Raw genomic sequence first — 27,957 nt, forward strand, 5'->3', positions numbered from 1 at the left:
ATGCCACTTTAGTGTAGGCTGAGTTTGCTGCTGGAACAAAGAGTTAATCAGGATGGTCTCAGATACTGCCATGCATCATGCCTTTGTGCATGAATAAAAAGTTGGAAACCGCATGAAAGCAGTAGTTGGGTTACCACACAACTGGATATGCTTAAGTCTGAACGCTTCATAACTCTAACTACTGGGGAGTTGCAAACTTATAAATAACCTTGCAATTGGTTAAAACCATATTAAAACCATATGAACAAAGACATAAAGCATTTGGTTAAGGGGGCTCAGTAAATGCAGTAATCCTGTTGAAAGTAATCTAACCAGGGCAGATCCATAGCTTAGGAGTGCCTGCAAGCATGGCAATGGTTCTGGACATGGCAATATTTCACGTGCAGGAGGGCATCATATTCTCCTTAGGTGGAAATATTTGCTATCAGTTCTTTTTCTTTTTTTTTTTTTTTCCTTTTAAAAATAGTTTTGTATTGATACACTTCCTACTAAAAGCAGGTTTCTGTGCACTGAAGTCTATAAATATCTGCTGAATGCTCCTGATAATCAGAAAATTCAATTCTTATTTATGTTCAAGATCAAGATGGCTACTGCTCACACTAGCTGAGAAAAAGCTCTTGGAATTCTGATCCTTAAAACCAGACTTCCAAAATAATTAGCTGAAGACAGTGTGTACAAGTAGGATATATGCACTGGCTTTTACTTACCTGGGGAATTTTTTTTTTCTCTTTAGCCCACTGGTTTCTAGACTAGATGTTTTTTCTAGACACTTTAAATTTTGATGAAATGGCAATACTCAATTTTGACTCCAGAACCTGGTTCTCAAAAGAGGTCTCACAATGTGACAATCACTGTGAAATTCTGTTTCTGAACAACTTGGGAGTATTTTCTGCTTGTTGTGGTCCTGCACATGTCACGTTGTCACATGGAAGCCAGCTGAGGCTTGCCAGGCAGGCAAAGAAATTTTACTGTAAATTCCCTGTTATCTGCTTTTAACCTCTAACTTTTCAGTTATGCTCTAAGATGGAAGAAATATATTTAAAAGGGGACCTAGTGGCTTCTCTCTCCCCACATCTTTTCCAGCAAGCTGTTTGCTTTGAGGCACTGCAATGTGGTGCAAATCTCTAGTCTGTCACAGGGATGCTGGTCCCTGCTGTATGTTCAGCATGCAAAGATCTTACTGGAACAGTTTATGAACAGCATAGAGGCCTTCAAAGCCTGGAAGCAGCAGCATTTCAGGGTGAAAAATCACTCACTGTGCCTCTCCTGGTCCCTGAGATCATTGAATTCAGGTGTTTCACTTCGAGAAAAAATAGAGAAAGGGCAGGTTGTGTCAACATCATAGATGTCAGCATATCCTTCAGCTCTAAAATCTGTAAATCCTTGGAAAAGGTACACCTTGTATCTTGTAATATCTTAAAATAACAGCATTCCTACAGTAAGTTTGCCTGCTTTGCTAATTTAATTTCGCTGTTTTCTTGGAGCAGCTCCCAGTGCTATGATATTGAAAATGAGTCCTAGGCATTTACCACGGTTCTGCAAAACCAAGGACCACACTTAGAATTGTAACAATGGTGCCACTATTGTGTTTATCTCCCCTGTCATCCAAAGAATTCCAGCAGTTTCGTGCCTGCCCACCAGGAGGTTGATTGACATTGTTGTAATAAGGTTAATGTTTAAACTTCCCACCCGTAATAACTAAAATATCCAGAGATAAGGCTGAAAAGTCAAGTTGTAATTATCACTGCTGTGCCAAGATGTTGCAAAAGATTCTGAGTGGAGGGTAATTTAAGTTTTCAGTCCTAGCTGTTAAAAAGTAGTAAGAGGAGGGTGAAAAGCTTGGGGCAATTGTATCTTGAGTTTCCAGGAAGGGGGGAAAAAAAGGAGTTGTAATTCCTGCTCGTTCAAACTGGGAATAATTTTCTCTGTGTTCTACTGAAAATGTCCTTTTTATGTTTTGAACACATTAACTTGTTTGCTGGTTGTTTACTGTCCGTGGTACATGAAGGGAATAGATCACAGTTAGCAAATAAGCTACTAGAACGTTTAGGATAGAATAATTCAATTGAAATACATTTCATGCATAAAGACAACACGTGATAATTATTTGTAGTCATTCTAACTAAAGCACTGTCCTCAGAAGAAATAATATCCCTTCAGTCATATGTTCTGTGGCTTCTGTGAATGACCCATATTAATTTGATTTCTAGAAACTGGCTCTTTAAATTGATGCTGGGTAACTGCTTCCATGCTAGACTATAGAAATAAAGGTATTACATCATTGTCCAAACACGTCTACTTCAATAAAAGTATTTGTTTGCAAAAAAAAAGAGATATATTTTAAATCTTTTACACAACGATCAGCATGCATGCCATTTTCCATTTCAGGCTAAGCATACATTTCAGATGTGGAAAAAGCAAGCATGTTGAAATAATTTGAGGCATGGGTATAGTCAGATCAGTCTTGGTAATCCAGAAGGGAGGGGTGCCCAGTGTATTATTACGTTTCATATATTATTTTTCAAGAGATGGATGCAATCAGTCATCTTCTCGCATATGGTTTGAAAAAAAAAAAAAAAATTGTCTCGCTGGCAAGTAAACTGTTATTTAAGTACACAATCCACGGTACTACAGAAACAGTTTTGCCAAACTTGTCCAAGTATTCTCACATCCTTAAAGATGGTATAAATATCATTTATGGCAAGCAGTTTCCTTCAGACTATATGGAATGCCTTCCTGCTCCCCTGATCTAAGTGTCCCAGTTTGCATTATGGCCTTTATTGCTTCTGTTTGATGGAGTGATCAGTAAAAATTTAATGACACTATAAAATAATAAAAATGTCATTAATTTACCACGGATCCTGGATGCAGTGGTTGTAAAGTTACATTAATAAACAGAATATTTTTTACAACAAAAAGCATTGTTACGTGGGAACGTATAAATAACACACATAAATTTAAGAGCAATTTTACTGTTAGCACACACATTATTATGGAATAGCCAATAAGTGTATAAAACATAGTATATAAAATTTTATGAAAATATACTGTGCACATCAAAAATTCAGCTTTTATCTAAGTGCAGAGAAAAGCCATTATTGTGTGCTTACTGTTTCACTGCTGTTCTTTCACAAGATCACAATTTTATATTTGTTCCTCGTCATTTGAAGTTTGCAGCCTTTTCTGAAGCAGGGGCTAAAGCTTCCTTTTGCTTCACTCCCTGCTCCACTGAATCATTCTCTTTACCTTCCACACGTGAAGCAAGAATTGATATTTTCTGGCAGAACGTGACGGAAAAGTTGCTAATTTAATGCAAAGCTAAAAATAATGCCAGAGGGGTTGAAAGGCTTGCTTGGCGACACTGGAAATAAGGGATAACTATCTCACAGTCTATCTGTCATCACTGGGGCTGCTCCATCACTGACTGTGATAATATGTGAATATGATGGATGCCACAGCCTTGTGGCTCATAACATTTAACATTCATCAGCTCTCACTAACGGGGGCTTTATAATTTAAATATCTTTATTTAATATGCAACATCCACCTCATACATCATAATTTCAAAGCACTTAGAGAACCAACAGTCCTGCAAGACAGTTGAGCAGACTTTAATTTTTTTCAATAACTTCTACGTTTTCTGCATGTTTGTGACTGACAACGCATAAATAAGTGCCTAATCATATCACAGAATGGAAAATTAAGGTTTGGCTGCTAAGAAGATTCTTTTTTCTCCTCTTTTTCTCATTTTGAAGAAAGGATTATTTTTTACTACATGTTCAAAGTATAAAGAAGCACAAAGGACCTGATTTGTGTTGGGAAGTGCTTTCAGTTTCCTAAAGCAAACTCCAACTGACTGTGGTGATCTTGTCATGAGAAAGAGTTGGCAGCATCATATCTTAAAACTTTTTTTTGCTGAGATTTAAATGGAAAAAACTTAAAGTAACTATACAGTATAAGCTCCATAGCCAGCACAAAAATAAAAAAAAAAAAATAAATCTGTTCAAAATAGGGGTCAAATGTGCTTTTCACAGGAGAGAAAACACCTGCACTGTCCATAGCAATGCATTTTATTACAAACTCACCAAAATTTTCTGCTAATGGAGGTTAGGCAGGCAGCAATTATTCCAGCAGCTGATGTACATGTGTGCAGATGGAATGCATGTGTAGGTAACATATTTGTTCGTGCAGCTATGTATAACCATTTATTTTTAATGAAGGTATGCTTTTTTTTTTTTAATCTAGGAATATGAAGTAGAGAATCAATCTTCCTCTCAGTCTTGGGGAAACGTGTACTTATAAAAGATTTTTGGTCTATTTTCTCTAGGATGAGTTCAAGATGGGAGGAAAGACAAATCTCACTAAAAAAAGATTTGAGCTTACTGGGACAAGTTTCTTCTCTTATAATAAATGTCATTTGAATTTGTTCTATTTCACGGAATTGTAAAGGCATCTACTTCATAAAAGCATTTTTAGTATTGAGGAAGATTTTCCTATATTTTAAAGTTCTCTGAATTTGTGTAAAACCAATGAAAATATTGACCATTTTTTTCCTATCACTATGATGATAATTTTCAGTGAAAAAAGCAAGCAAAAGAATGACTTTAAAAGGCATTTCAAAGACCTAAATATATCTAGCTTTGTTAAAGCATCTCATGAATTAGGAGGGGGTTATAAAATAACTATAAATACAGCTCCTTTGTTTGACAAGAGCAGGTATTTTTATGGCATAAGTGCTTTCATTTTAGTGTTTCTAAACCTTATCATGCAATTTTCCCTTTTCTCCTTCCATGTCAAAATATTGATATTCTTGCAGAAACTTTTTCTTTTCTTTTTCTTTTTCTTATTTTTTTTTTTTCTTCAACAGAATATTTTCTGGTAAAATCAAAGAGAATGAATGACTAGAAAGATATTCCAAATGTGCATATTGATATGTAGCTGGGTCTGTTGATTTTTATAGCAGAAAGGTATTTCTCCTTTTTTCTGAAACACACTTAAAGGCAGTTCTTCCAAGAATACTGCAGGTGCTGTATTAACATCCTTAAGAGAAAGCTTTTAGTGCAAATATTTTGGAAGAGAAAATAAATGTGCCAAAAGCTGTTTTCTTAGCACTGATCTTTGTTTTTATCTCAACTGCAAATCAGCCCTTTGCAATGGAACACAGCATCCTTGATAAACTTATTTTTCATTCTCTCTACCAGTAAGACAGATCCCATCCTGATGATTCAGGTGTATTATTACACTGCACAACATTTTTCAGTAAAATGTGGGGCCTCTATTATTGTAGTGCCTTTCTGCAGTCAAATTTTATTTGTAATTCTTTCTTTTCTCTTAAGTTCCTTTGTGTATGTGAGCTCCTTCATCAACCATGGATCTTACAGAAGAAAACAAAGTAATTAACCAAATATAAAATGCAGAATTATTTTGTCTGACAACTGGGAGATTCTGAGGAACTTTTAGAAATGCATTTAGTACCTGAAATGCCTCAGCTGCATGTTGTGGCAAATCCAGTGTCAGACTGAGCTTTCTTTTCCTCTGCAAATTAAACAGAGAATAATTTAAAACATCCATGGCTGAAGGAACCGAAAGCATGAGGAATCAAAACAATTTCTCACTTTTCCTGATGGGGTCTCATGACTGAAACACAATGACAATAGAAAAATAAGAATATTGGAGAGCAGAAGCAGTTGGAGGAGGAGCAAATGAGGAGTCAGGGCCATGTTTTGTCCTGAAGAACATTTCCCACCGAATTCCTGCCATCTTTTAGGAGAGAATCCCCCAATGTTTTCTCATTGTGTCCTGTGTGCACAGCACAGAAGTAGGTCATTGAACAATGGACTGAACAGCAGTCAGCACTTTACTTCTGCATAATGCATTAGGTGGAACATGGAGGAAGTGTTGGTGGAGCTGAAAGCTGGTATTTCACGTCTGTAAATTGGAGCTGACATGACATTTAATATTGTTTCATAGTAATGAACAACAAGGTTTCATTCATTCACAAGTACAACATAATGCCAAGTTTAATCTGAAGAGGTAACAACAAGGCAAGAGGGAAAACATGCTATGTTCCTTCAAATGAGAGTGCTAAATTAATGATAACCATTGAACACTCTGCTACTGATACACAGCACTGCAGAGACCACTACTGAGAGACAATATTACCCTGCCTTTACTGTGCCCTTGTCCAGGGTTAACATCTAAAATACCTTTCAGTTTCCACTTTCTGCTTCCAGGTTTCCTATGGAGGTCTCCAGCTCTCAGATGCTTTCTGGTTTTTTTGTTTTTTTTTTTTTCTGGGAGTGGGCATTCTTTTTCCTTTTTTCTTTTTTGTCTTCTGAAGTTCCCACTGAGGTACGACTTAAATTTCTAGACAAAATAATATTGGTTCTGTCCTCTATTATTCCTTATTTTAAATATTTGTCTTTGAAAATCTCTGCATAAAATTCAGACTTGTGTTTTCACAGAGGTATGAATGCAAACTTAAATCTCAGAGTGGGGGAAAAAAAGCTTTTTTTTCCCCCATTAAAAACCCAGTGCATTTTAATACAAACTCTTCTTTCAGCTTCTGAATTTTCATATTTCCCAAATGTTGATTGTCTTTTTCAGTTTAAGTTGGAAAATAAGTGGAAAGGCAAAGTGAGCAGCATCGATCAGCACTGTGTGCTGCCAAGAGTGTTTTGTATTTGCATGTACAATCGTTTATGCATTATGGCACTGCAGATCAAAATAATCTCAAAGTTTCTGTATATGTTTCACATTTAAAACTGATTTTCATAAATGCAAACATTCAGAATCTGTAAAAAAAAAAAAAAAAAAAAAAGAAAGAAGAAAAAAAAAAATTGTCCCTGAGCTAAAATTCTAATTAGATGCATTCATTATTTGTTCAGATTTAAAAAATAAGGCATGTATCAATGCATACCCATATGCACTGGCATATAATGAGAACTGTCCTATATGGAGCATTAAGAGCCCTTCTGTTCTTTTCCAGGAAAGAACAAGGTTTGAAAATTTAGGCCCGCAGTTAACAGGGAAACCCAATGAAGATGGAAAAATTGGCCCTGGTGTCATCGATCTGACCAGGCCAGAAGATGCAGAAGGTGAGTTGCAATTTTGACCATGGCTTATTGAACACTGCAGCACAGGATGAGATGGCTGAAACAGTGCCAGTGCCATCAGTGCTGCCTGTGCTACATCCCAGGGTAACACTTGATTGATTTCTGCCTGAGCTGGTGAGATTCCTGTAATTCCATCACAAAGTGTGGAGACTTGGAAAGGACTGTGAACCCCTTCAGCCTTTCTGCAACACAACTGCCTTTTCCTCATTTTATACTCTTAATACAATTTTAGGAAATACTGAGAAAATTATCCCAGGAAGGATACACATTCCCCATGTCTTTAGTGTTTAGCAGCTTTGAGGAAGGTTATAGCATTTTCAGAAATCTGCCCATCGTGCACCACCTATTCAAGATTTAGCAGGCAGAGAATTCTATTCACAGGCAGCCATCAAATGATAATGGAAAAATACTTCACATTTTCTGTATGGAAAGGTCTTTTTCGTTATATAAGTGTTCAGTGCACTCATTTCAGCGAGAGTTTTGTATATATATCTATATATATAGATATAGATAGATATATATTTCAAGCCCCAGGTGGAAGTCAGTGTTTATGAGGACTGGGTTGAGTCTCTAGCAGGATTACCATGCCGTGGATGTCACTGGGATCCTCTCTGCCCTGCACATGTACCTATACAGGAACCCCCCCCTGTCAGAAGATTAATGTACTATTCAGATAGAATATTATGCAGGATTTTACCCCCTCAATTTACTTCTGTTTGAGAATAATTTTGCCCTTTTAAAGCTGAAATTCTAGTTATGGCTTAAGAAGGTTAAAGCACCTCTGAATTTTTCCATTAACATCCAAACATCTGACAGATCCAAGGTCTGGTTTTTTTTTCTTGGATCAAAAGAATAGGACCAGTAAACTTTAGGGTGCTATTATTTATGAACTTCATTTATTCATCCTTAATACAATTTGACTGGCCATGGCATCATGTGTAAACAGAAAAATAACAGACAGAATGTAAGTAAAAAATACCTTTCAGATGACTCTTTTGCAATGATTCATTTTTTTTCTAGAAAAAAGAAATCAGGAGATACATGGACTTTCCAAAGCACTTTTTGACCAATCGGTTATTTATGAAGTGCTTTATAAAGAAACATTCATCCAGCAACAATATTTCACACTTCAACACATTGAAGAATATTTTTTTTTTGGTCAGTTTGGGTGAAAAGCTGATGGGCATTCTTACAGATGTATATCTGTGGCTGGCTCAGATGACATCAGGCCTCTGACCCCATTGTTGGTTTAACTAATTCCCTTCAATTCATCCATTCTCTTCCTAGTGTCCTTAATTTAATATCTTGATACCCCCTGTGGCAGTGGCAGCCTCCCCTGTCACTGGATAGTGCAGAGTGAAGCTTTGCCATGTGTAACCCAAGCTACAGTGATGTGTGCCAGTTTAAGGACAGTGTGCCTGTCTTTCTAGAGCTACTGGGGCACTTTGAGGCATTAGAAATCCGAGTTCATGAATGGATTCAGATTTCCAGAATTTGTTTTGCAGCCAAGAGATATCTCTGGAAAAGTGATGCTGGGTGCATAGCACTGCTGATCTGAAAAAAAACATTGGCAGGAGTTCTAAACTGAGCTGCTTATTTGTCCTTCTCATTGTAGACAAGGTGAATTTAGATGTTAGCTGGATGAAAGAAAAAGACATTCAAAATATAACCTGAGTTTTGCCCCTTATATTTGGCAAGCAGGCTGAGAGATGGCACTTCCAGCCTAACATAATTTACAGTGGAATTTACAGTGCATTGCAGGCAGTGCTGCTGAGCTCTCAGCACTTAAACTGTGGTCTCTGATCTGCTGTACCACGCTACAGGCTCTGCCCAGCTTCTAATGATCCTGAAAGGGTTTCAGATATTCCTAGGTCTGTCAATGTTTTTTATACGTGCTCCTATTCTTTTGTGCTTCCAAACTTCAGCCCTGGCTTACTATGAAACTTGACAGCTTGTTCTTCAGAATCATGGAATCGTTTCCTTTGGAAAAGACCCTTAGGATCATCAAGTCCACGGTGAATCCATGTCCCAGAGTGCTGCATCTTTTAAATACCTTCAGGGCTGGTGACTCAGCCCCTTCCCTGGGCAGCATGTTCCAATGCTTGGCAGCTTTTCCAGTGAAGGAATGTTTCCTTTATGTCAAATCAAACCTCCCCTGGCACGACTTGAGGCCATTTCCTCTTGTCCTATCACTTCTTCCTTGCAAAAAAATGCTGAGCCCCTCCTCTATGCAGCCTCCTTTCATGTTGCTGTAGGGAATGATAAAGTCCCCCCTGAGCCTCCTTTTCTTTTAAACACCCTCAGCTCCATCCTCATCAGACTTGTGCTCCAGACCTTTCACCAGCTTTGTTTCTCTTCTTTCACCCCCTCTAAGAATGCCTTGCTGCATTTCATTGTGTTGCCACAGTCACAATCCCAGCTGGATGTCAAAGGTTCCTAATAGGCACAGTCATGTTCTTCAAACACTTCATGTGTTTCACACCTTCCTTTCTGTATTGTCATTTTTACTTTAAATTTTTTCTTTCTCCTTTTTTTTTTTTTTTTTAGGTACTCTTTAAATGCAGGTTGCTGTAGAAATCTTTAGCCAATATTTGCGTGGTTTTGTGTGTGCTTTTACACATTTAAAACAGGGAATAGAGATATCTGAAGTGACATATTGATGGCCAACTTTTGATGCCCTGTCTTTTCTTGTCAGAGATGCATCCAGGTCTCTGATGCCAGCTGCAGCTGTGACAGAGAGCTCTTAGATCTGCCAGGTGGTTCTGCTCCCATCACCAGGATTTTAGGATTTCACAGTTATGGAGTTCATTACATTTAGAGAGGACATTAACAATATGCAGAGCGTTCTTTAAAAGGGTGGTGGGGACAGGTGTAAGGGTGGGGCAGTGGTGCAGTAGATTTTTTTTTTTTTTTCTGAGCTAATTATTCCAAATTCAGTCCCACTTCTGGCCACCAACTGGGTGTAGAAGTGCAGTTTCCCTCCTGCCTACCTGCACACCTGCATTTCCATAGGAAACTGAAGTGTGCAGAGCCATGGTGCAGGGCTGCCCATCCCAGCATTTGACAGAGCCCAGATCTGGGAAGGGCTCCAGGTTCCCAGAGTTTTGACACAACATTTAAGGTTCATGTAATTTGTTAGAAGGCATATCAGCAGACTCCTGCTTTATGGAATGCTTTTGTAACAGTAACCAGCAATGATTTCTCTCTGCTTCTTACTGCTTTTCTATAACATACATTGGTGATCTGAGTTTGACATGATCACTCATGTTTGCCTGTAATTTTAGGAGTGCTTCTGGTTCTGACTCATTGACCAGAAGCTGAAGCTACAGGTTTATTTTTTTTTCTTTGAGTCATGAATTATAAGTATTGAAATTCTTTAAACTTAGAAATTAGACAAATATGAAATAGTATAGAATGATTTCTTTTAGCTCTTTGTCCCTGCCCAGAGTGTGAAAAACTTTTTAAAGATTAATTAAAGGTATGATTTAATTAATGGTTGCTAGTTGCACTTTCAGAGATAGGAAGTTGTATTCAAAGTTTGTGTTGCTCATAGTGAGCTAACAGTCTGAATGGAGGCCTGAAAATCATTAGCAAGAGTTCTATATTAAATATGACATAAACCAATATTTCTATTACTTCCTTAGCCACCAGCAGGACTGAGCTAACTATATGAAAAACCATGCTCAAAATGTATTTAAAACATTGCCACTTCCTGTGACACCATTGATGAATAATCCACAGCTGCCAGACTCGTATCATCACCTGAAATCCCAGTTGCCATGTTAAAATATATGATGCATTTGTAGTTAGCAAAATTCAAAAACATTATTTGAAAGCTTCATAAACATTTGGTGACCAGTATCCAAAATTATAAACAGCCAATTAGAGAACTAAACAAGGAATTTTTTTTTTTCTCTGAAACATTAACATTTTAAAGGAAACACAATTCTTTCTGTAGGTGGATTCATAATTTTGAACATTTGAGGTTGTCATTACTGAAATAAAACTAACAGGGATGGACAAACCAAAATAGCTTTGAAGGTAGCTGTGACTAAACCCTCTCTTAACAGGACTGAGTGCCAGTCATAGGTGAGCCTTATTTAAATTCCAGGTCAGAAAACCTGTAATACTGAAATATTTAGCACACTAAATACTAAAGTATCTAGTTCTCACTTATTGAGAATATTGGATGATGTGAATAGGTTTTTTTGGTTCAAGTTGCAGAAAAAGATTTTCCTTTCACAGATGCTCACTTTTGAGTGCTGCTTCTTTTGAATTGTAAAATGTGCTCAATGTTTATGGATTCTTCTGTTTTGGTGGATGTGGTCAAATTCTTTGGAAATTTGTAGGAAGTGCATTAAGATTTTAGTCGTTTTCTAGTAGATAGAAATCTGCAGGGTAGACCTGACCTTCCTGTTGACAGTCACTGATTTTACCTTAGCTCAGGTTGCATTGTGGTTTCCTTCAGCAGTCACATTCAGGGATTCATTCCTACCAAAGAATTGGATCCATTAAAATGAAATTTTCTTGATTGGACCCCAGGCTCAGAGCAAAAACACCTGAATGTTATTGTTTTGCCACCATTTCACGGTGGGATTTTGTGAAAAAGAAAAAACTTTCCTGTGTCTGGTTTTCCTTAGTGAAAATAAGATGCATTGCAAAGCTAAATTAATTTTTAGAAAGCAAATAGAAATAGATGAAAATACCTTATTAGTACTTAACATTTAGTTCCATGTTCATTCATGTTGATATTTTAGAATCAGAGGTTTGTGAATTAAATATTTGGCCTCACAGTTTGTCATTTGGGGAAACATACTAAAAGAGTTCTGGGTCCTGTTTTGATGTTTTCATTCATATTTTTTACACTGTAGTTTTCTTGATTCTGTAAACCTTGTGTTTAGCACTTGCTGCTTCTTTCTTTCATACTATTCTACCAGTGTGTGCTAAGCATGGACCTGGAAGGTACAAGTCTGTTAGTTTAGATAGAAACAGTTTTAAATAATATGGTGTGATCTGTCTATCTGCTTCATCTGTGTCTGTGATGAGATTTTTCAAAGTCTCCCAGAGGAAAACTTTTTCTATGAAACCTATAAAGTCAGTTCTTAAAGTCCTCAGCATGGGAATGGCACTAACCCATCTCCTTAAATCCATTTATATATCTATATATATAAAAATAGTGTCTGAGTCCTTAGTGCCTGTGTCCTCCCTTGCAGTGTTTGCTGCCTCTTACTTCAACTTGCACATTCCTTGGGTTAAAGACTGTGTTTTTTATATATCAAATCATGGTTTGAGATTACAAAGATTTAAGTTTTATCTGTGTGCTCCTGGTATCTTTGAACCATGCTCCAAGTAAACTAAACTTGCAAGCCAGTTGCAAGCTGGATAACCATTGGTAATTGACTGGTTCCAGTAGTAAAGCCTAGCTTAATGTAGTTAATTCTAGTTCAGTTTTTGGTCTGAACCTGATTTTGGACCTGAATCCAGGCTTGGAGGAGAACAAGCTGACCTCATCTTTTAGAAGAGCATATTCCAATTAATCAGTAAGTTTAAGAACCCAGTTCTGCAGCATTTCAGATGATGGAATCATTGCCCAGCATGCAAAGTCAATGGATAGCCCAAGATTCCCTGCAGTTAACAGTCAACTCTCTGTCTTTTTTTATGTGCAAGAAATGAGCTCTTCCCATTCAATATTTGACTTGAGCTGGCCACGTTGCAAGGAGTGTTGTAGCAAAATGGGAGATTCTACCTGTCCAAAAACAAGGGAAATTAAATGGTAGAGAGAGAAATGCTGTTAGGAATCATCAAATAATTAAGCAGTTGCCAGAACATGGTAAAAAAAGATTGTAATTGCATCAGCAGCAGTGAATGTGGAATCATGTGAAGGACAGGAATGATTTAGGTGAAAAAAGACAGAGAGGAAGGAACATGGGAAAACCATGAGAAAACCAAGCATGGGGCTGATCTCTGAGGCTGAGGAAAAAACTGCCACCAATTTCTGCCCATCTCTCAGAGTGTCATTTCCTCCCTCCCTGGCAAGAGAGCAGACATCACGAGCAGTGCTTGGGCTTTGCCCCCAAATCAGGTGTGTCACTAAAGGAGCACCTCTGCCACGTTCTTAAAGCCTCAGCAGCCTCACACACAACAGCCCAACAGCAAATATAATAATAATATAAATAATATAATAACAACAACAACAATAATAATAATAATAATAATAACAGTAATAAAAAATAAAAATATAATAATAATAATAACAATAGATTTTACAGAAGAGTGAGGGTTTCTTCTCTACTTCACAGAAGGTTTGAGCAGCTGAAGGGGCAGGTGAGAGGGAACCTGCATTTGCAGGCAGATGAAGCTTGGCAGGCTGCCAGGGCCATCCAGACCTGTCAGGTAACTTGTTTAACACCCTCCTGTGCAGAGGTGTCAACAGCAGGTAGCTCAGGCAGGGTGAAGCATCACCTACTTTGGTGGCAGTGCTCCATAAACACCGGGGGAAAGAATTCCTCTCCACGCCAGAATTTGTCGCGCATAAATATTTGTAATAGTTGCTATGGCAGTTGAGAGGAGAAAGATGAAAATCAGAAAACAGTGAAAGCTGTCTGAAAACAAAGAAATGTATCCAGAGAGTAAGCTCAAGTACTGGAATTTTTATTGCCCTGGGTTCTTGTTATAGGCCTTTGATTGCAAAAGCACCACCCCCAAACAAAAAAAACTAAACACCTAAACCAATCCAAATCCAATAATTGTATCTTTATATTTAAAGATAAAATATCGTATTATAGCAATAAGCCCACATGCTAAAATGTGACCTTCATTAATTGCAGTTGCCATTTTTAACATCCATGAATCTGATTGTGCCTGATACTTCAGTGATATCCTTAAATTTTCCAGAATAACTCCTAGCAGATAGGAGTCTGGGATTAAATACTCTAGGCATGGTATTTCAGTTGAGTTGGATGAGATTTGGTGCTTCAGCCCTGTAGTAACTCCATACCTGTAGATGGGGTAGGAAAAAGATGCATTTAAGAACCATCCCATCACTTTTCTGCACTTTCTGCATCTCTCATTGTTGCCAGCATCCTCAGAACATTTTAAAGAGGGAACTGAAAAACCTGTGCTGGGAGTTTGTGGACTGGTCTTTCCATAGCATTAAAACTTACTCCTTTCAAGACACTAATATTTAACATACAGTATGCTTCTCATTTTCAGAATAACAAATCCTTTACAGCTCTTAACTTTTGATTTTCAACTGTCTGAGGTATTTTTTTCCTACTGCTAAATATGAGGCTTTCTTGTCTGACATTTCCAAGCTACAGTAATTGATTCTTATAGAATTGTATCTTTATTTTTAAAAAAATTGCACTTAGGATTTTTGATGTTGTACAATTGACCACTTTTACAATGCCCTGAGTTTTACATAGGAGTGCCTATTAGCACAGTTATAACTAAGAGCTTTTCACAATTTCCATTATATAGTAAAATATTATTTTCAGGAATTTAGAAGGTGGCTGTAAAAAGCTCTGTGGGCTGCAGTTTTACACAGAAAATCTTCACCCATGAGAAAATTATTGTCACAAATGCTGAAAGCATCAGTCAGTATGTGTAGCTATTTTTAGGTGGACTGACTGAAAAATTAAATATAGTAATTCAGTGGTTTAAAACATTTTTTCACACTCATGTACAGGCACCAGGTGTAAAACACCCCGTGGTCCTGATTCTCTGAGGGTTTCTTGGTAGTGCTCCAATATGACAAAAGGTGCTTGAAGCTCCATAAAATCGTGTAAAATTTCCAGGCACAATTGAATTTTCAGTTGATGGAGAAAGCCACCATTATATCATCCTGAGTGAAGGAGAGAGGAATCTTGCACTTCTTCCTTAAATCCTTGAGCACAGGGAGTGGAGCAGAAATATGAATAAGGAAAGAACATCATATATTCTGGCTAAGCATGAGCAATTGGTACAGATTCAAACAAGCCCTCTTTGTACAACTGTCTATTTTTCTAAGTCTAAAGCACGAGCCATTTTCTCCTTCAGGAGCCTCAGCATCTCAGAAATAGAAAAGTGTTTAGGATCATTTGCCTCTCTTCCATGTAGATATGCAAAGTGCCTAGTGAAGAACTTGGTAGCAAGGGGAAAATATTCCCTTAATTTGTACTTTGATTTAATTTCACAGGATCAGTGGTCCAAAGAATTTGTAGAGTGAGTATTGTGGCATCTTCATAAATTCTGCAAATAATAAATGATTGTGTTTTCAATTTGGCAGGGGTGGTTTCACAGAAATTAAAAAAAAAAAAAAAAAAAAAGAAGAATGATTTGTAAATTTTCATGTAAGCCCCTGTTTCATGGCAAACACTATATATTTTTTATCCAAACCAGATAAATGTGGTCTCATATTGAGACATGACATTGTCATATTTGTAAAAACATCTTCCTGGTTTTGATGAGAAATCCCAAATTCCCAGGGGTACCTTACTTGCAAAATTAGCCTGAAGAGCAGCTCCTGTTACCGTGCTGCTTTTGCTTCTTTCTCATCATATTATTTACTAATTACATTATCAGGTGTTGTAATATCAGCACCCCATGTGAAAGGCAAGAAGAAATGGCACATGCATATCCTAGCCCCAGTTCCTTGCTAATTACTGATGTGACAAGTGAAAGCATTGGATGGAAGGAATTAGTTACACTGATACAAAGAATGATGTTGCATCATTCAGAAAGTGACAAATTCTTGAAGACTGAATGCAGGAAATGGGTCACTAAAGCAGTGGCTGCAACACATTTTAAAATCTTTTGCTAAGTATTCTGCATTTCTGAATATCATGTAATTTGAGGGAGGTGGTTTTGTAAAACCCTCTCCCATTGTTAAACATAATTCCCTTTTACAAGCTGCATTGTACTTAAGCTTTTCAAAATCATTGTTTTGGCAAAGAACATGTGAGCAAGCAATGAACAGTGTTCAGCCACACCTTGAACAATGCATCCATCAAATATGAAGTCAGGCTGCCTTCTTTCTCTGTCCTTAATTCCCATCTGTCATTTCTCCATCTTAAAACAAAACAAAGCATTGACTGAAGTATGAATGGATCACTGTGGCCCTTGTTCAAACAGGACTTTTTCAACAAAAAAGCTTTTAGGGAATGACTGAAGACTGCAGAATTAGGCCCTGTGTTTTAAATTAATGTTGTGTTTTCTGGATGTTCTAGGTGACACTCATGTCATGAGAAATTTGAAATGATGTGAATAACAGCTACACTGGCAGTAAGGCTGTTACTTTTATGGGAACATTTTAATGTTAAATAGATTAGTGCATTCTTCTTTGTATTGCTTTGACTTTGAATATGATTAATATAGTAACAATAATTGCTTAGCTGGTAGACCAGCTGTTTTTTTCTGAAAAATAAAATCAAATCCATAGATCTTGTCAGATACCTAACAATAATTGTTAGTATTTTTTCTCTTGGATTGGGCTGTTTCATCCATGATTTTCCTTGCTGTGGGCCTCTATTTTCCTCAACTGAGTATGAAATAAAATACCAAAGGGAAACAACAGCAATATTTGTGGATTGTATAATGTAGATTGTTGTCAGATCTGTTGACTGGCAATCTCTTACTTCTGGCATCATTACTTAGGCTGAAAAACTTTCAACTTAAATATGATTCATATTTCTTTTCTATCAATAACATTAATGTCAGAATGGGGTTGTTAGCATTTAATTAATTATCTGTGAAGGGTCTTGAAGTCTGCAAGTGGCACATGATTGAAAAATATGATGACACTTAAACACCTCCCCAAATTTATAGTAGAGGCTGCTTCTTCATCCCAATTTCTCTGTAGATGTTTCATGGATCTTCACAGAGGAACTCTTGTGTTAGAGCACATGTTTGACTGTGTCAGCCACCAGGAGCTAAAGTCAAGCCCTAATTAATTCAGTTAATATCCCATGTAATTTAAAGCATTATTCTATTGTTTTAGCTACAGTCCATGCCAAGTTTCCATGAGGGTTAGCTTTGCCATAGAATGTGGTCAAGAAATCTAAACTGTTTGTGTAAGCCATCAAGCAAGTAGCTGCATTTGGCAGTTTTAATTCCTTTAAACAGCACAGATCTGGGCAGGGCTGGCTGTGGAGCATGGATGTGCTAGCAGCTTATTTAGAATTATTATTTTGGTATTTATTAGGGCACAGCAAACAATTCAGCTTTAAACACTGGTGAGCGAGCCGGTGGAGCTGAGAACAGTTGCTTTGATTTCACAGGCAGCAGATATTCCACTCTTAATTTTAGCTTTAGACTTTCAAATGGGGAAAGATGTATATGCAGGTTGTGAGTATGGCTGTGAAAACTGGTGCTGTGTTTTAATTGAGATTAAGTATTTTGCTTGCATATGTAAAACAAATGTACTAAAAAAAGTAAACTCGCTGCCACCAAAACTGAAAACAAGGCACTCTGGAAAATATATGCTGATATATAACTGGCTAGAATTTCCTTCATTTTGCAAAGCCACGAGCCACATGCATCAGCTCACCACAAAGTCATTAGGTCTTTTTAAACTCAGATGAAAAACATTAACAAATACCACAAAAGGCTTTAGTATGGCCCCTTTGTTCATTCACATATGGCAGTTTATAACTCCTGCACCACTTGGGTCGTGTGTTTGTTTAAGCTGCCTCCATCAGGCCAGCCCTGAAAGAACAAAAGACATCTTGAGCGATCCTAAGCAGGAAATGGGCTAATCTAAACATGGCTTGTGACACTATAAGTAGAATAGAAAGGGGAGGGATTGATTAGTCATTAATGTCCAATTGACTCCATATGGATGTTGCAATAATAAGGCCTTTTTCAGTGCAGTAGCAGAGTTATTGAATTAGAGGTTTATGTTTCCTCAGAGCTGACCTTAGGGAATTCCTGGTTGGTTCTTCTTGTTGATGTTTGAAAGAGAATGGAGTCTCTTAGCAGGAAAAAGAGAAGTTTTATCATAATGAAGTGTTGCTTGGAAGTAGCTAACCTGTGCTAAACCTCTTAGTATCTACTTAGTGCATTTCAGAACCCTTGCAGGTGAAAAAAATTTTAGAGGCCATTTAAATATTGCAGTATTTCATGAATTGCTCGTGGCTTTCCCAGTTTTGCTCCCCTTTCATTCACTGACATGCAGCCTGTGAGAAATCTTCAATGCTCAAATTGTAGCTGAATAATATTTGGAACAAAAGGTGCCTGACAAACAGAACATTCGTGTCACCCCTGTTCCAAACCTAGCCATGTTTCCAAGTGGGTATTCTGCCAGTGATGACAAGGCATGCCAGTAAAGACAGTAGTTCATGGGGTATTGTGTGAGTCTTAATCTAAATTTACTTTCCTTTCTCTTTCTTTGTGTAGTTAATAAAGGGTTTTATACCCTTTTAAGTTTTAGGCTTCCTTGCTCTTTTGCTCCTGGCTCTGTCTCACGACAGAAAATGAGTGTGTTTAAATTAGCAAGCCAAAACTATAACATTATTTAGTGCATTGGCTGGGAAATTCAAATTAAACCAAGACAGGTATCCGTTTATGTTGCCTCTCTTGCCAATAATAAAGAATGGGAAAGTCTGAATGGTGCTGGGGATGAAGAAATAAGAGGCAGGCAAAGGGCAAAACAGATAAATGATACTCTACAACTGCCCCATGTCGCTGAGATTACAGCGAAGTAGTAGAAATTCTTGTAACTTCCCCTAAAATTGATAACCCAAAATACAAGTTAAATGACTGCTCTTGTGTTCTGAGCTTGCCAACGCTGCTCTTTCCACATTGTCCTTTTCTAAGTGATTTTAAATACCACTGCATGTTTCACTAAAGCTGCATTCGTCTGTACAAAATCAGGTTAAGAGCAGCACGGGGGGCTGTGTTTCATCCTCCCTGGTTTTTATGGCATGTCCACGTTTATGAGTCACCCATGTCTTGCAGTAAAAGACTGACTCCTGTTTGCATATTTATCAGGTTCTGGTCTCTGCAGTGCTTTTGGCATTACCACAGACAGGGCCGGATATTTTGGAGGTCACAATCAGTCTTTTCCAAACCAGGAACCTCTAGATGGTCTCTATTTCTGTATGTCCTGTCTTGGTGTGTGCCCATGGAAGCTGATCTGCAGTAAATGCTCTAGATTAGCCAGATTCATTATCTGGGGGAAGCCAGGGGAAATGTATCACTTCAAACATGAATCAATGGCCACGGTGTGAAGAGTAATTAAGGAATAACAGGGTGACTGATAAAATCTCTTTCTTTTAGCTGTCAATTCTTTTCCTCATCTTTTTCTCAGCCCTTTTTTGCTGCTTTCTATCCCATCTGTTATTGTTTGTTCTCTGGTAACGTGTAAAGGCCCAGTCTTAGGTTTTGTTGTAGATGATGTGCAAAAGGTGAGGTAAACCCACATCCCAGTAAAGACAGGATGATTAACCCTAATGTGGCCAAGATCTCGGGAGGCATGCTGAGGGATGATGCCTGTCCTAAAATTCATTTCATTAGTAAATGTAAGAAACTCAGAAAAAGGCAGGAATAAATCAATAAACAATGTAACAATTGTTATTTTATGTTTCTTAACATTTATTTCACGAGGACGGTTATCTTTCTTGATGATCAGATTCTTTTATCTTTCTAATGTTCTCTGATTAGAGAGCTCTTTAGAAATGAAAATATTGTTGGAGATTATTTTCTTGAAGCTGCGGCATTTTTAGATTTATTCGGTGGCATTATTTGCCTCAGTATTGCCCCTAGAGCAGTATGGAATCCAGCTTTCACAGGGTTGCCTTCAATATATCCCCAAAAAAAGATCACTCTTCTTTAATCTGATTTTATTTTTAAATCATCAAAGTTATGACAAGTTGAGCAAATGCTAAGGATCTAGGAAGTAAGGCACTGAGCACATTCAGAGGCTAAAAGTGTCACTTTGAGGACAGCCCCTGTCTTTAGGCCAAAATATAGAGTTCTTTGCCAACTAAGCCACTAGGGCAGCCAAACTGTACTGCTCTTGCAATAATTATAAATTCTGACCAGGCTCTTAATTCTGAAAATCCCTCCTCCTGTGGTTACAGTGTGAACAGATAGAGCATTAGTTGCCATAGAGAGACAATTACCAATTCATTCTCTTGTCTTGCCCTTCACTGGTAGTACATTTCCATTTTATCTGTTATTTTAGGTTTATTAGTTATTAAAAGTTCCTGAAAATATTTGCAGAAAGATTTAGAACACCTACTTCTTTGTACTTGCATATACATTTTCTTTAAAAATTTTGTGTGTCTTTGAGCCTCCATCAGTACTAGCTATAATTATCACAATAGGAAAAAACTCCCTGCTTTGTTAAATCTGTTGAAATTGTTTTTGTAGGGCACAGTAAAGTCAAAGTGTCCGCTTGACAGGACAAAGTACCTAAGAACAACCAGCTTGAAAGCTTGTTCTTATGTGTTTCAACTTGTAAAATCTCACTGAGCATGTGTGTATTTGTGTCATTAGCACCTCATTTCTAATCTATAAATGTGCTGAGACCTTCTGACTTCCCCCATGGAATCCCATGCTACAAGGACTATTTTATTGCAATGCTTTATATGCTGAATATAATTCTGTGGTCCTGAGACAGAAGAGCATGAAAATTATATTGCTTTAGTTATTTGCAGAAATTCATTTTGCAAATGTTTTTTTGCGATGGCCTATAGGTCAGCTTGCAAATATTTCCCCAGAGATCAAGCTCAAAGAACATCAACTCTTTGGCTGCTTTTTCAAGTCCTTCAAGTATGGACTTGCAGAAAGTGGATGCAGCCCGAGCTGACCTTCTTGTAATTTATTACTCCAAATAAGAATTGTTTTCTGACATAACCTTTCTATGAAAGCAGATAATTTATGGTGGTTTTCTGCCTTCTTTTTTTTTTTCTTTCTTTTTTTTTCCTTTGTTTGTTTATTTTCATCCTGTCTAGATTATATCCAGATTAAAAAGCCACCTATAATCTAGCTCCCAGTAAAACTACTCTTTATCTGCATTAGGATTGAAAAGTCCAAAATTGTGTTACAAAGGGCCAAAGACAAACTCTTCCTTAGCTGTAGTGAATAAGTACCTTTGGGAAAGTAAAAGCTGGAAAGACATCCTATGGATTCAGATAGGTCTTTCCTGTGCTGTGAGTGGAGCAGTTGAATAACAAATTATAACTTTCACATAAATAATAATTTCATATTTTTTGTCACCAGGTTCCTGATTGCCCACATACTAGTAACATATATTTTTATTACATTATCTTAAAGGATAGAACAACTGTTACGTGCTATGTCTGACTTTTTTTTCAAATTACACAGCTCTTTGTCTCAATAAATATTTCCGTGTTGACTTAGCTATATTTGCAACTTTTTGCAGTTTCTAAACAAACACATCCTCTCTCAAAATATGGTATATTTGATATATACCAAGGTCCAAGGCTTCTGTCAACAATGGACAGAGCCTCATCCACCATTCACCCCCCTCAGCTGATCCTACCTGCAGGTCACTCTGCAAAACTGCTCTTCCCTTTTGCAGTAAAAATCCGACTGCAGCCTCCTGTAAATGCAGAGCACCTGTGGCACGGTGCTGAACTTGGAACAGTGCTAAAAGAGTTTTGCAGCTCACGTTTGCCACGGGGCTGTCTGCTTTTATGTGCACGGGTGTTAGTATACAAATTGCCAAATCGGTGTCGGTTGTAGAGTAATGGCACAGGAGGCATCATAAATTACCAGGCTGATCCTCAGGAGAAGACACTGCTGTATGTCAATGAGTGCTTTGCTCTCAGGGTAATGTATGTCTTCATCTGGCCCAGTAGTCAGCATATTGCCCTGTGTTGATGGATATAGTCAGCTTGAAACTGCACTACATTTCACTGCACAATAAACATGGCTGTCAACACCATATAAAGCAAAATCAATTTATCCTGTATGGTCAGTGCGTTTTAAATGAAATTAATGTACTGTGGACCTGGTGGCAAAAAGGTAGTGTGTTAGTTATGCATCCTCTGCTTTAGGGCCCCTTTTTCATGCAAATGTGTTTCTTATATAGATTTTTAAAAAGGTATACCTATCTAATGCCTTCACTCTGAATTAGGAAAATTGATTCTTGCACGACTGAGAACTTGTGCCTGGATTCATTAAAACTGCAGTGTTTTGTTTTACTTACTGTAAAGAATTAATCTTATATTATTTGGCAAATAAATTCATGTTGGCAGCTGTAATAGTTTATAAAAAAACAGGAGGCCTATTGCTGCACTAATTTGTTGTCAAGTATCTTGCCTTTTCAAGGTATTAAATTATATGACCAATTTGATGAGGTCCAAGACTATCACTCTCCCACTGTAAACCCTTTTTGCTTTCTTCATAGCTAAGGTACAACTCTGAAAACATATATTGTCATCACAATTGCATAAGTTTTTCCCAGTAAAGGCATGCCTTGGTGATCTGTTTCTCCCACAGTGATTAGTTCTACACCTCAGCTCTGTGATCTCTAAAACCCCCATGAGACTTTTCTGTTTATGGTCAAGAAACAGGGCTGGGTGCATTCAAAAACCCAGTTGGGGTTGGCATGTACAAGCTGAATTGATGGCAGATAAAGACCTGGGGTACAGTGCAGGCATGGAGCTGGAGTGCCTGTCCCCCACTCTGGAGGCTCCAGTGTGCTGGGTGTGCACCTGCTGGAGGCAGACACTTTTATTACATACATGTGGTTCAAATGCTCCAAAGCACATCTGAAATTCCACCAAAGCAGATGCAACTTTAAAGTGTTCAGCCCCAAAAATAATCTGATCCATACAAATAGCAGCATGTACCTGGTGCACTGTATAATTAATTTTATGAAATGTTTGGCAGGGTAAAATAAAATAAATAAAGTAATTTATTTTATTAAATGCTCAAGCAGCAAAGTCATTGTCAATGGCTGGTGTCAACATCAGTTGGATTTTCAGATGTAACTTTTATGTGAGTTTTGTTGAGCATTCAGAGAATGTCTCTTATGGTAAAGCCCCACATGGAAACTTTATCAAATCTCCATGTCTTAATTGGAAAAACACCAGCACAATTTGTTTCTTCACTTTGATGTTGGGTCATCTCAGATGGGCAAGCCTGGCCAGTTACACTGAGACCCCTGGCTGGCCCATCTCTCTCTCTCTCATAGATCTGACAGCAGAGAGAGAGAGAGAGAGAGAGATGAGAAGAGGCTAAAAAACAAGCACAGCACCGACGCGCTTTCCTAACCCATAATAACAATAATAATGTTTTGCATCCATCTTGTTTCCTCCTGCCCCTGACGTTCCAGGGAGTAAAGCAGTGAATGGCTCTGCAGCTAAACTACAGCAGTATTATTGTTGGCCAACAGGAGGGGCCACGGTGGCTGAAGCCCGGGTGTACCGGGACTCGCGGGGCCGCGCCAGCAGCGAGCCCCACATCAAGCGGCCGATGAACGCCTTCATGGTCTGGGCCAAGGATGAGCGCCGGAAAATCCTCCAGGCCTTCCCCGACATGCACAACTCCAACATCAGCAAAATCCTAGGTGAGTGTGTGGGGGCCTTGGAAGGTCACAGGGGGATTGTGTGCTTCTGTTGATTGAAGGGCTTCGGGGATGGGGGTGCAGATCCGGATCTGACTCCCCCATGGATCCCAGATGGACGTGGTTTTATCTCCTTTTTGTTGTATCACTGTATATTAATTATTACACCCCTATTGTTCTATTGTATACATTGATCTTCGTGGTCACTGCGCTGCAAAGAGAGAGGAAGGACAGCAGCACACACGGAGCTCTGTGGGGAGAAAAGGCCAATTTATTGTACAGCCAGCCCGGATTTAAAGTGTGTTAGTGCAGCCAGGACAGGACAGGAGCTCATGGGACAATTGGGAAAAACATCCCTGGGACAGCACCTCAGGATGTGTCCCACGGGAAAGACACCAGGGGTTAATGTTGGTGATGAATTCCACTCTGTTTGTCACCGTGTTGTCACCCTGGGAGACTCCTCCCTAACTGAAGCTGCAGTCAGCTTGTCAGCCTGGGAATGGAGCTGAGAGTCAGGAGAAATCCAGGCCTGGAGAGAATTTCCAAGCTGGAATTTCCCAGCTCTGTGAATGTGTGTGTCCACAGATCTTATCCAAGCATGAATTCTTGTCATTTTCATCAAGCCCCCCAAATAGCCTTTCTCATGATTCTTGTTATGATTGCATCATTTCTCATGATTCTTATTATGATTAAGCAATAATTAATAAACAATTATTCAATTACCAAACAATCTTTACATTTAACAATCATATCATTTATAATGTGATGATAACACAGGTGTAGCTTCACATGATCTAGGGCCCAGGGCCCAGTTCCCTTTCCCAGGCCTATCAGACCCAACCTTCCTTTCCACCCCCTGAATCTATTGTATGCAATTCCCATGATTTTAGAAACATTTTAAACCTAAACACTATCAAGTGCAAGGCAGCAGGCAGTGAGTTGTGTTGGGTTTGGGTTGGATGTTTGGAAGGAATTCTTTGCTGTGGGGGTGGTAAGGGTCTGGTACGGGTTTCCTGAGAAGCTGTGGATGCTCCATCCCTGGAAGTGCTCAAGGCCAGGCTGATGGGGCTCTGATAAACCTGGGATGGTGAAAGGTGTCCCTGACCATGGCAGGAGGGTTGGAATTGGATGATCTTTATGGTCCCTTCCAACCCAAACTATTCCACAGTTCTATTAACTCTAAATTTAGGACTTTTTTTTTCCAGGAGACGTTCACTGAAATTGGAATTACTGAAACTTACACAAATGAAGATTCATGGCTTGTTTTCATTTTCATTCCCTTTCTTTTCCCTTTCTGCTGCTTCCCAAATTCTTTTTATTCTCAACAGCAGTCACAAGATGCTTTAAAACTTAGCAGCATTGAAAAGGAGTGTTTTGTGAAATGTTGCAAGAGTGTGTCCCAATAAAATCCCAATAATTGCAAGATCCCATTAGAATGCACCTGAACTACAAATCACCTGAATGCAAAATGGGACTTGCTAGAGTAAATACTGGGATAAAGTTAAAAAAGTACAAAATCAGAATCAGAGGTTTGTGTCAGACCCCTGCAATGTCAAAGAAAGAAACCTGGCACAGTTCAAAAGACCTGTGCATGCAAACCCCACATCCAAAATGATGTTTGGTTCAAAATGTTGCAACGTTCAAAAAGCTAACCATGAGAATCATGCAATTAAAATATTGCTTAGGTAAAAGTCACCATAGTTAATATTTAATTTGTATAGATTGGGACAATCGGGGAATATTTAATGGGTTTTATTTTGCCACTGTGCAAATAAATGGACTCATTTTTGAGAAATTTTGATTTGCTTTTTAAGACCCCTCCAGAGAATTAGAAACATACGTGAGAATGAGTGGTGAAACGTTAAAACCTATATTTGCTTTTTGAGTCTTTGAAGTGAAAGACAGATTCCAAATGTAGCTCATAATAAATAAAAGTAAAAATCAAGTTTCCTCTGTAATCATTTTATTGTAAACTCCGAGTTCAAATACATTCTTAGCAAAGTTTGTTGCATGTTAGTTCAATCAAAGGCAAGAATACATAGAAATAAATGTTACTTTGTCCTAAAACTTCCAAAATCTTTCTTAGTAGTTCTCATATTTTTGTCTACCATATAAGTAAGTTATATGAATAGCCTTTCAGTTTTGTATAAAACCTTCACTGTTTCAGTGTTGGCAGCTGTAGGGAATCTATATTATTTGTGTGCATTCTGTGAAAAAAACTATTAGGAGCATAGTAACTGTATTCATTAAAATGTAAACTTCCAGCATAAATATTTCAGAAGTGCCAGCAATTGAGTGTTTGTTAACCATGGAATTAACCTGTCAGGATCTGCTCTGCCACAAATAAGTCTATGTCCATATAATATCTGTGCAACGTTTCCAGGACAATGAGAAAAGAGACTGAAATATTAGAACTGACACAGAATATTGCTGGCTACGGATAATATTTATACAACTTTTCCATTTGTTGATGTATGAAAAATGTTGGTAAAAGAATAGCTTCCACCCACGTTTACCACAGCTGTAATCGTTTTATTCATCTAAAAGACACCAAAAAAGCTATTTTCTGCATTTCTTATTCCTGTCTCTATTCAAGTGTTTAGATAGCTCCTTACAAACAATACAAGAGACCTGAATACTTTTGCCTTTTCCTGTGTACACTGTGTTAATTTTTTAACTTTTTTATTGGTGCAGCTTTCAGTGAGAGTTTACAGTACCTGAAGTGGTGTATATAGTTACAGTGTGCTTTCTGTTTTCCTTTTTTTTTCCTTTCCAATGTGAGTTTGTGAAATGTAACTTTCTAAATTCAGTTCTGTGTGCTTATAACATCTGGCCAGAAAATGATATGCATAATAGGATTTAAAATAGGTGTCAGTATTATGCCAAGCTTATATCAGAAGCTCAGTAAATTTAAGACTCCCATACAGCAAGGGATTGTTCATAATTTTGCTGAATCTGTAAGGTTTGATACTTTTTTTCCTGCTACATAGCAAGTTATTAATATCTATTAGCAGGAGTTGTATAAACCAAATTCTCATAAAAATATCAAAGAAGCCTGTGTCCCTAGGCAATGTGTTAGGCTTTTAACAGTGAGAGTATGGCTGCAGACTTTCCTGAACCATCACACTGTGCTCGGTATTACAGAGCTGTGGAATTACTCACAGATTAATGCTCTTATTGTAAAATATTAAATAGTCTGTTTTGCAGCACGAGGTTGAGATTTTGAGACTTAACTATTGATTTTAAGTGTACCCTATTTAATAGAGATTTACATATGCACAGTCTGCAGCAATATCTGGAATTCAGGGTTCTTTTAAGGTGTCTCAGGTTGTGCAAGCCAATGTATGCACAGACCGATGTAAATTTAAATCCGTTTATTTAACGAACTTGATTAAAATTTATTATGGCGAGAAGGCACGTTGAACTGTGTGTTTATAAAGCTAAATCTGCTTCACCTGAGCACTCACCAACACTTTGTGTCCATAGGATCTCGCTGGAAGTCCATGTCCAATCAAGAGAAGCAACCTTACTACGAGGAGCAGGCACGACTAAGTAAAATCCACCTAGAAAAGTACCCGAATTACAAATACAAGCCTCGACCAAAACGTACCTGCATTGTGGATGGGAAGAAGCTGCGCATTGGGGAATACAAGCAGCTGATGAGGTCTCGAAGACAGGAGATGAGGCAGTTCTTTACTGTAGGGTGAGTGCAAATAGAAAAAAAAAAAAAAACACAACAAATAGAGTTGTCTGTTTGAGTCACTGTGTAATGTCATTTAGAGGGAAAGGGTTGGAACTGCTAAGACCTTATTAAAAAAATAAGATGGAATATGGAGCTATCAGCTTGCCACTGGATGCTGATTATGAGACTGATTGTGGAATTCTTTAAAGTCAAAAGAAGTTGTTTCCCATCGGCCTGAAAGGTTTGAATAATGTCTTTTGTGAGTCTTTAGTAAGGTAATCCATTGTGGGTTAGTAATGGCTACAGCATCATTTCCTAAATTAAGAAAAGAACGAAGAGAAAAGCACAAAGGATTATTCCTGTGTAGAATAAGGAGTCAGGAGAGGGGGAAAAGGGAGAGGAGTAATAGTAGCTGCATGAGGAGCACACATGAATCTATGATATCATGGTATGAAGCTACTAGGAATTTTGTTATATACAGAAGTGTGTAAAAAAAATTTAAAAAAAAAAAGGTTTAGAAAGGGTCTTTCAAGTAGTGCATAGATAGACTGGATAGATTTATAACTCAAAATATATGGCCCAAAAAGATCCTGGCAGAGATTTAAGAACATTGTGTGTGTTTCTAGTGGTATTTCCTCTGGTGT

The 27,957-nt window shown here is 37.9% G+C and overlaps 1 protein-coding gene across 11 annotated transcripts in view; it reads left to right on the top strand.

The window, feature by feature from the left end:
* Positions 1 to 27,957, top strand: part of SOX6 (SRY-box transcription factor 6) — a 372,885-nt gene that overhangs the window by 330,822 nt on the left and 14,106 nt on the right. For 9 of the 11 annotated variants that reach the window (XM_088175661.1, XM_088175662.1, XM_088175664.1 and 6 more), the window contains 3 exons: positions 6,989 to 7,097; positions 23,401 to 23,634; positions 27,118 to 27,334. In XM_088175661.1, coding sequence (XP_088031787.1) covers positions 6,989 to 7,097; positions 23,401 to 23,634; positions 27,118 to 27,334 — 560 coding nt within the window. The remainder of the gene's footprint in view (positions 1 to 6,988; positions 7,098 to 23,400; positions 23,635 to 27,117; positions 27,335 to 27,957) is intronic. The other 2 variants (XM_088175667.1, XM_088175659.1) reach the window with 1 other exon arrangement.

Source organism: Sturnus vulgaris, chromosome 18 (assembly GCF_052056855.1).
Source record: "Sturnus vulgaris isolate bStuVul1 chromosome 18, bStuVul1.hap1, whole genome shotgun sequence".
In the NCBI taxonomy this organism is placed as follows: Eukaryota; Metazoa; Chordata; class Aves; order Passeriformes; family Sturnidae; genus Sturnus; species Sturnus vulgaris.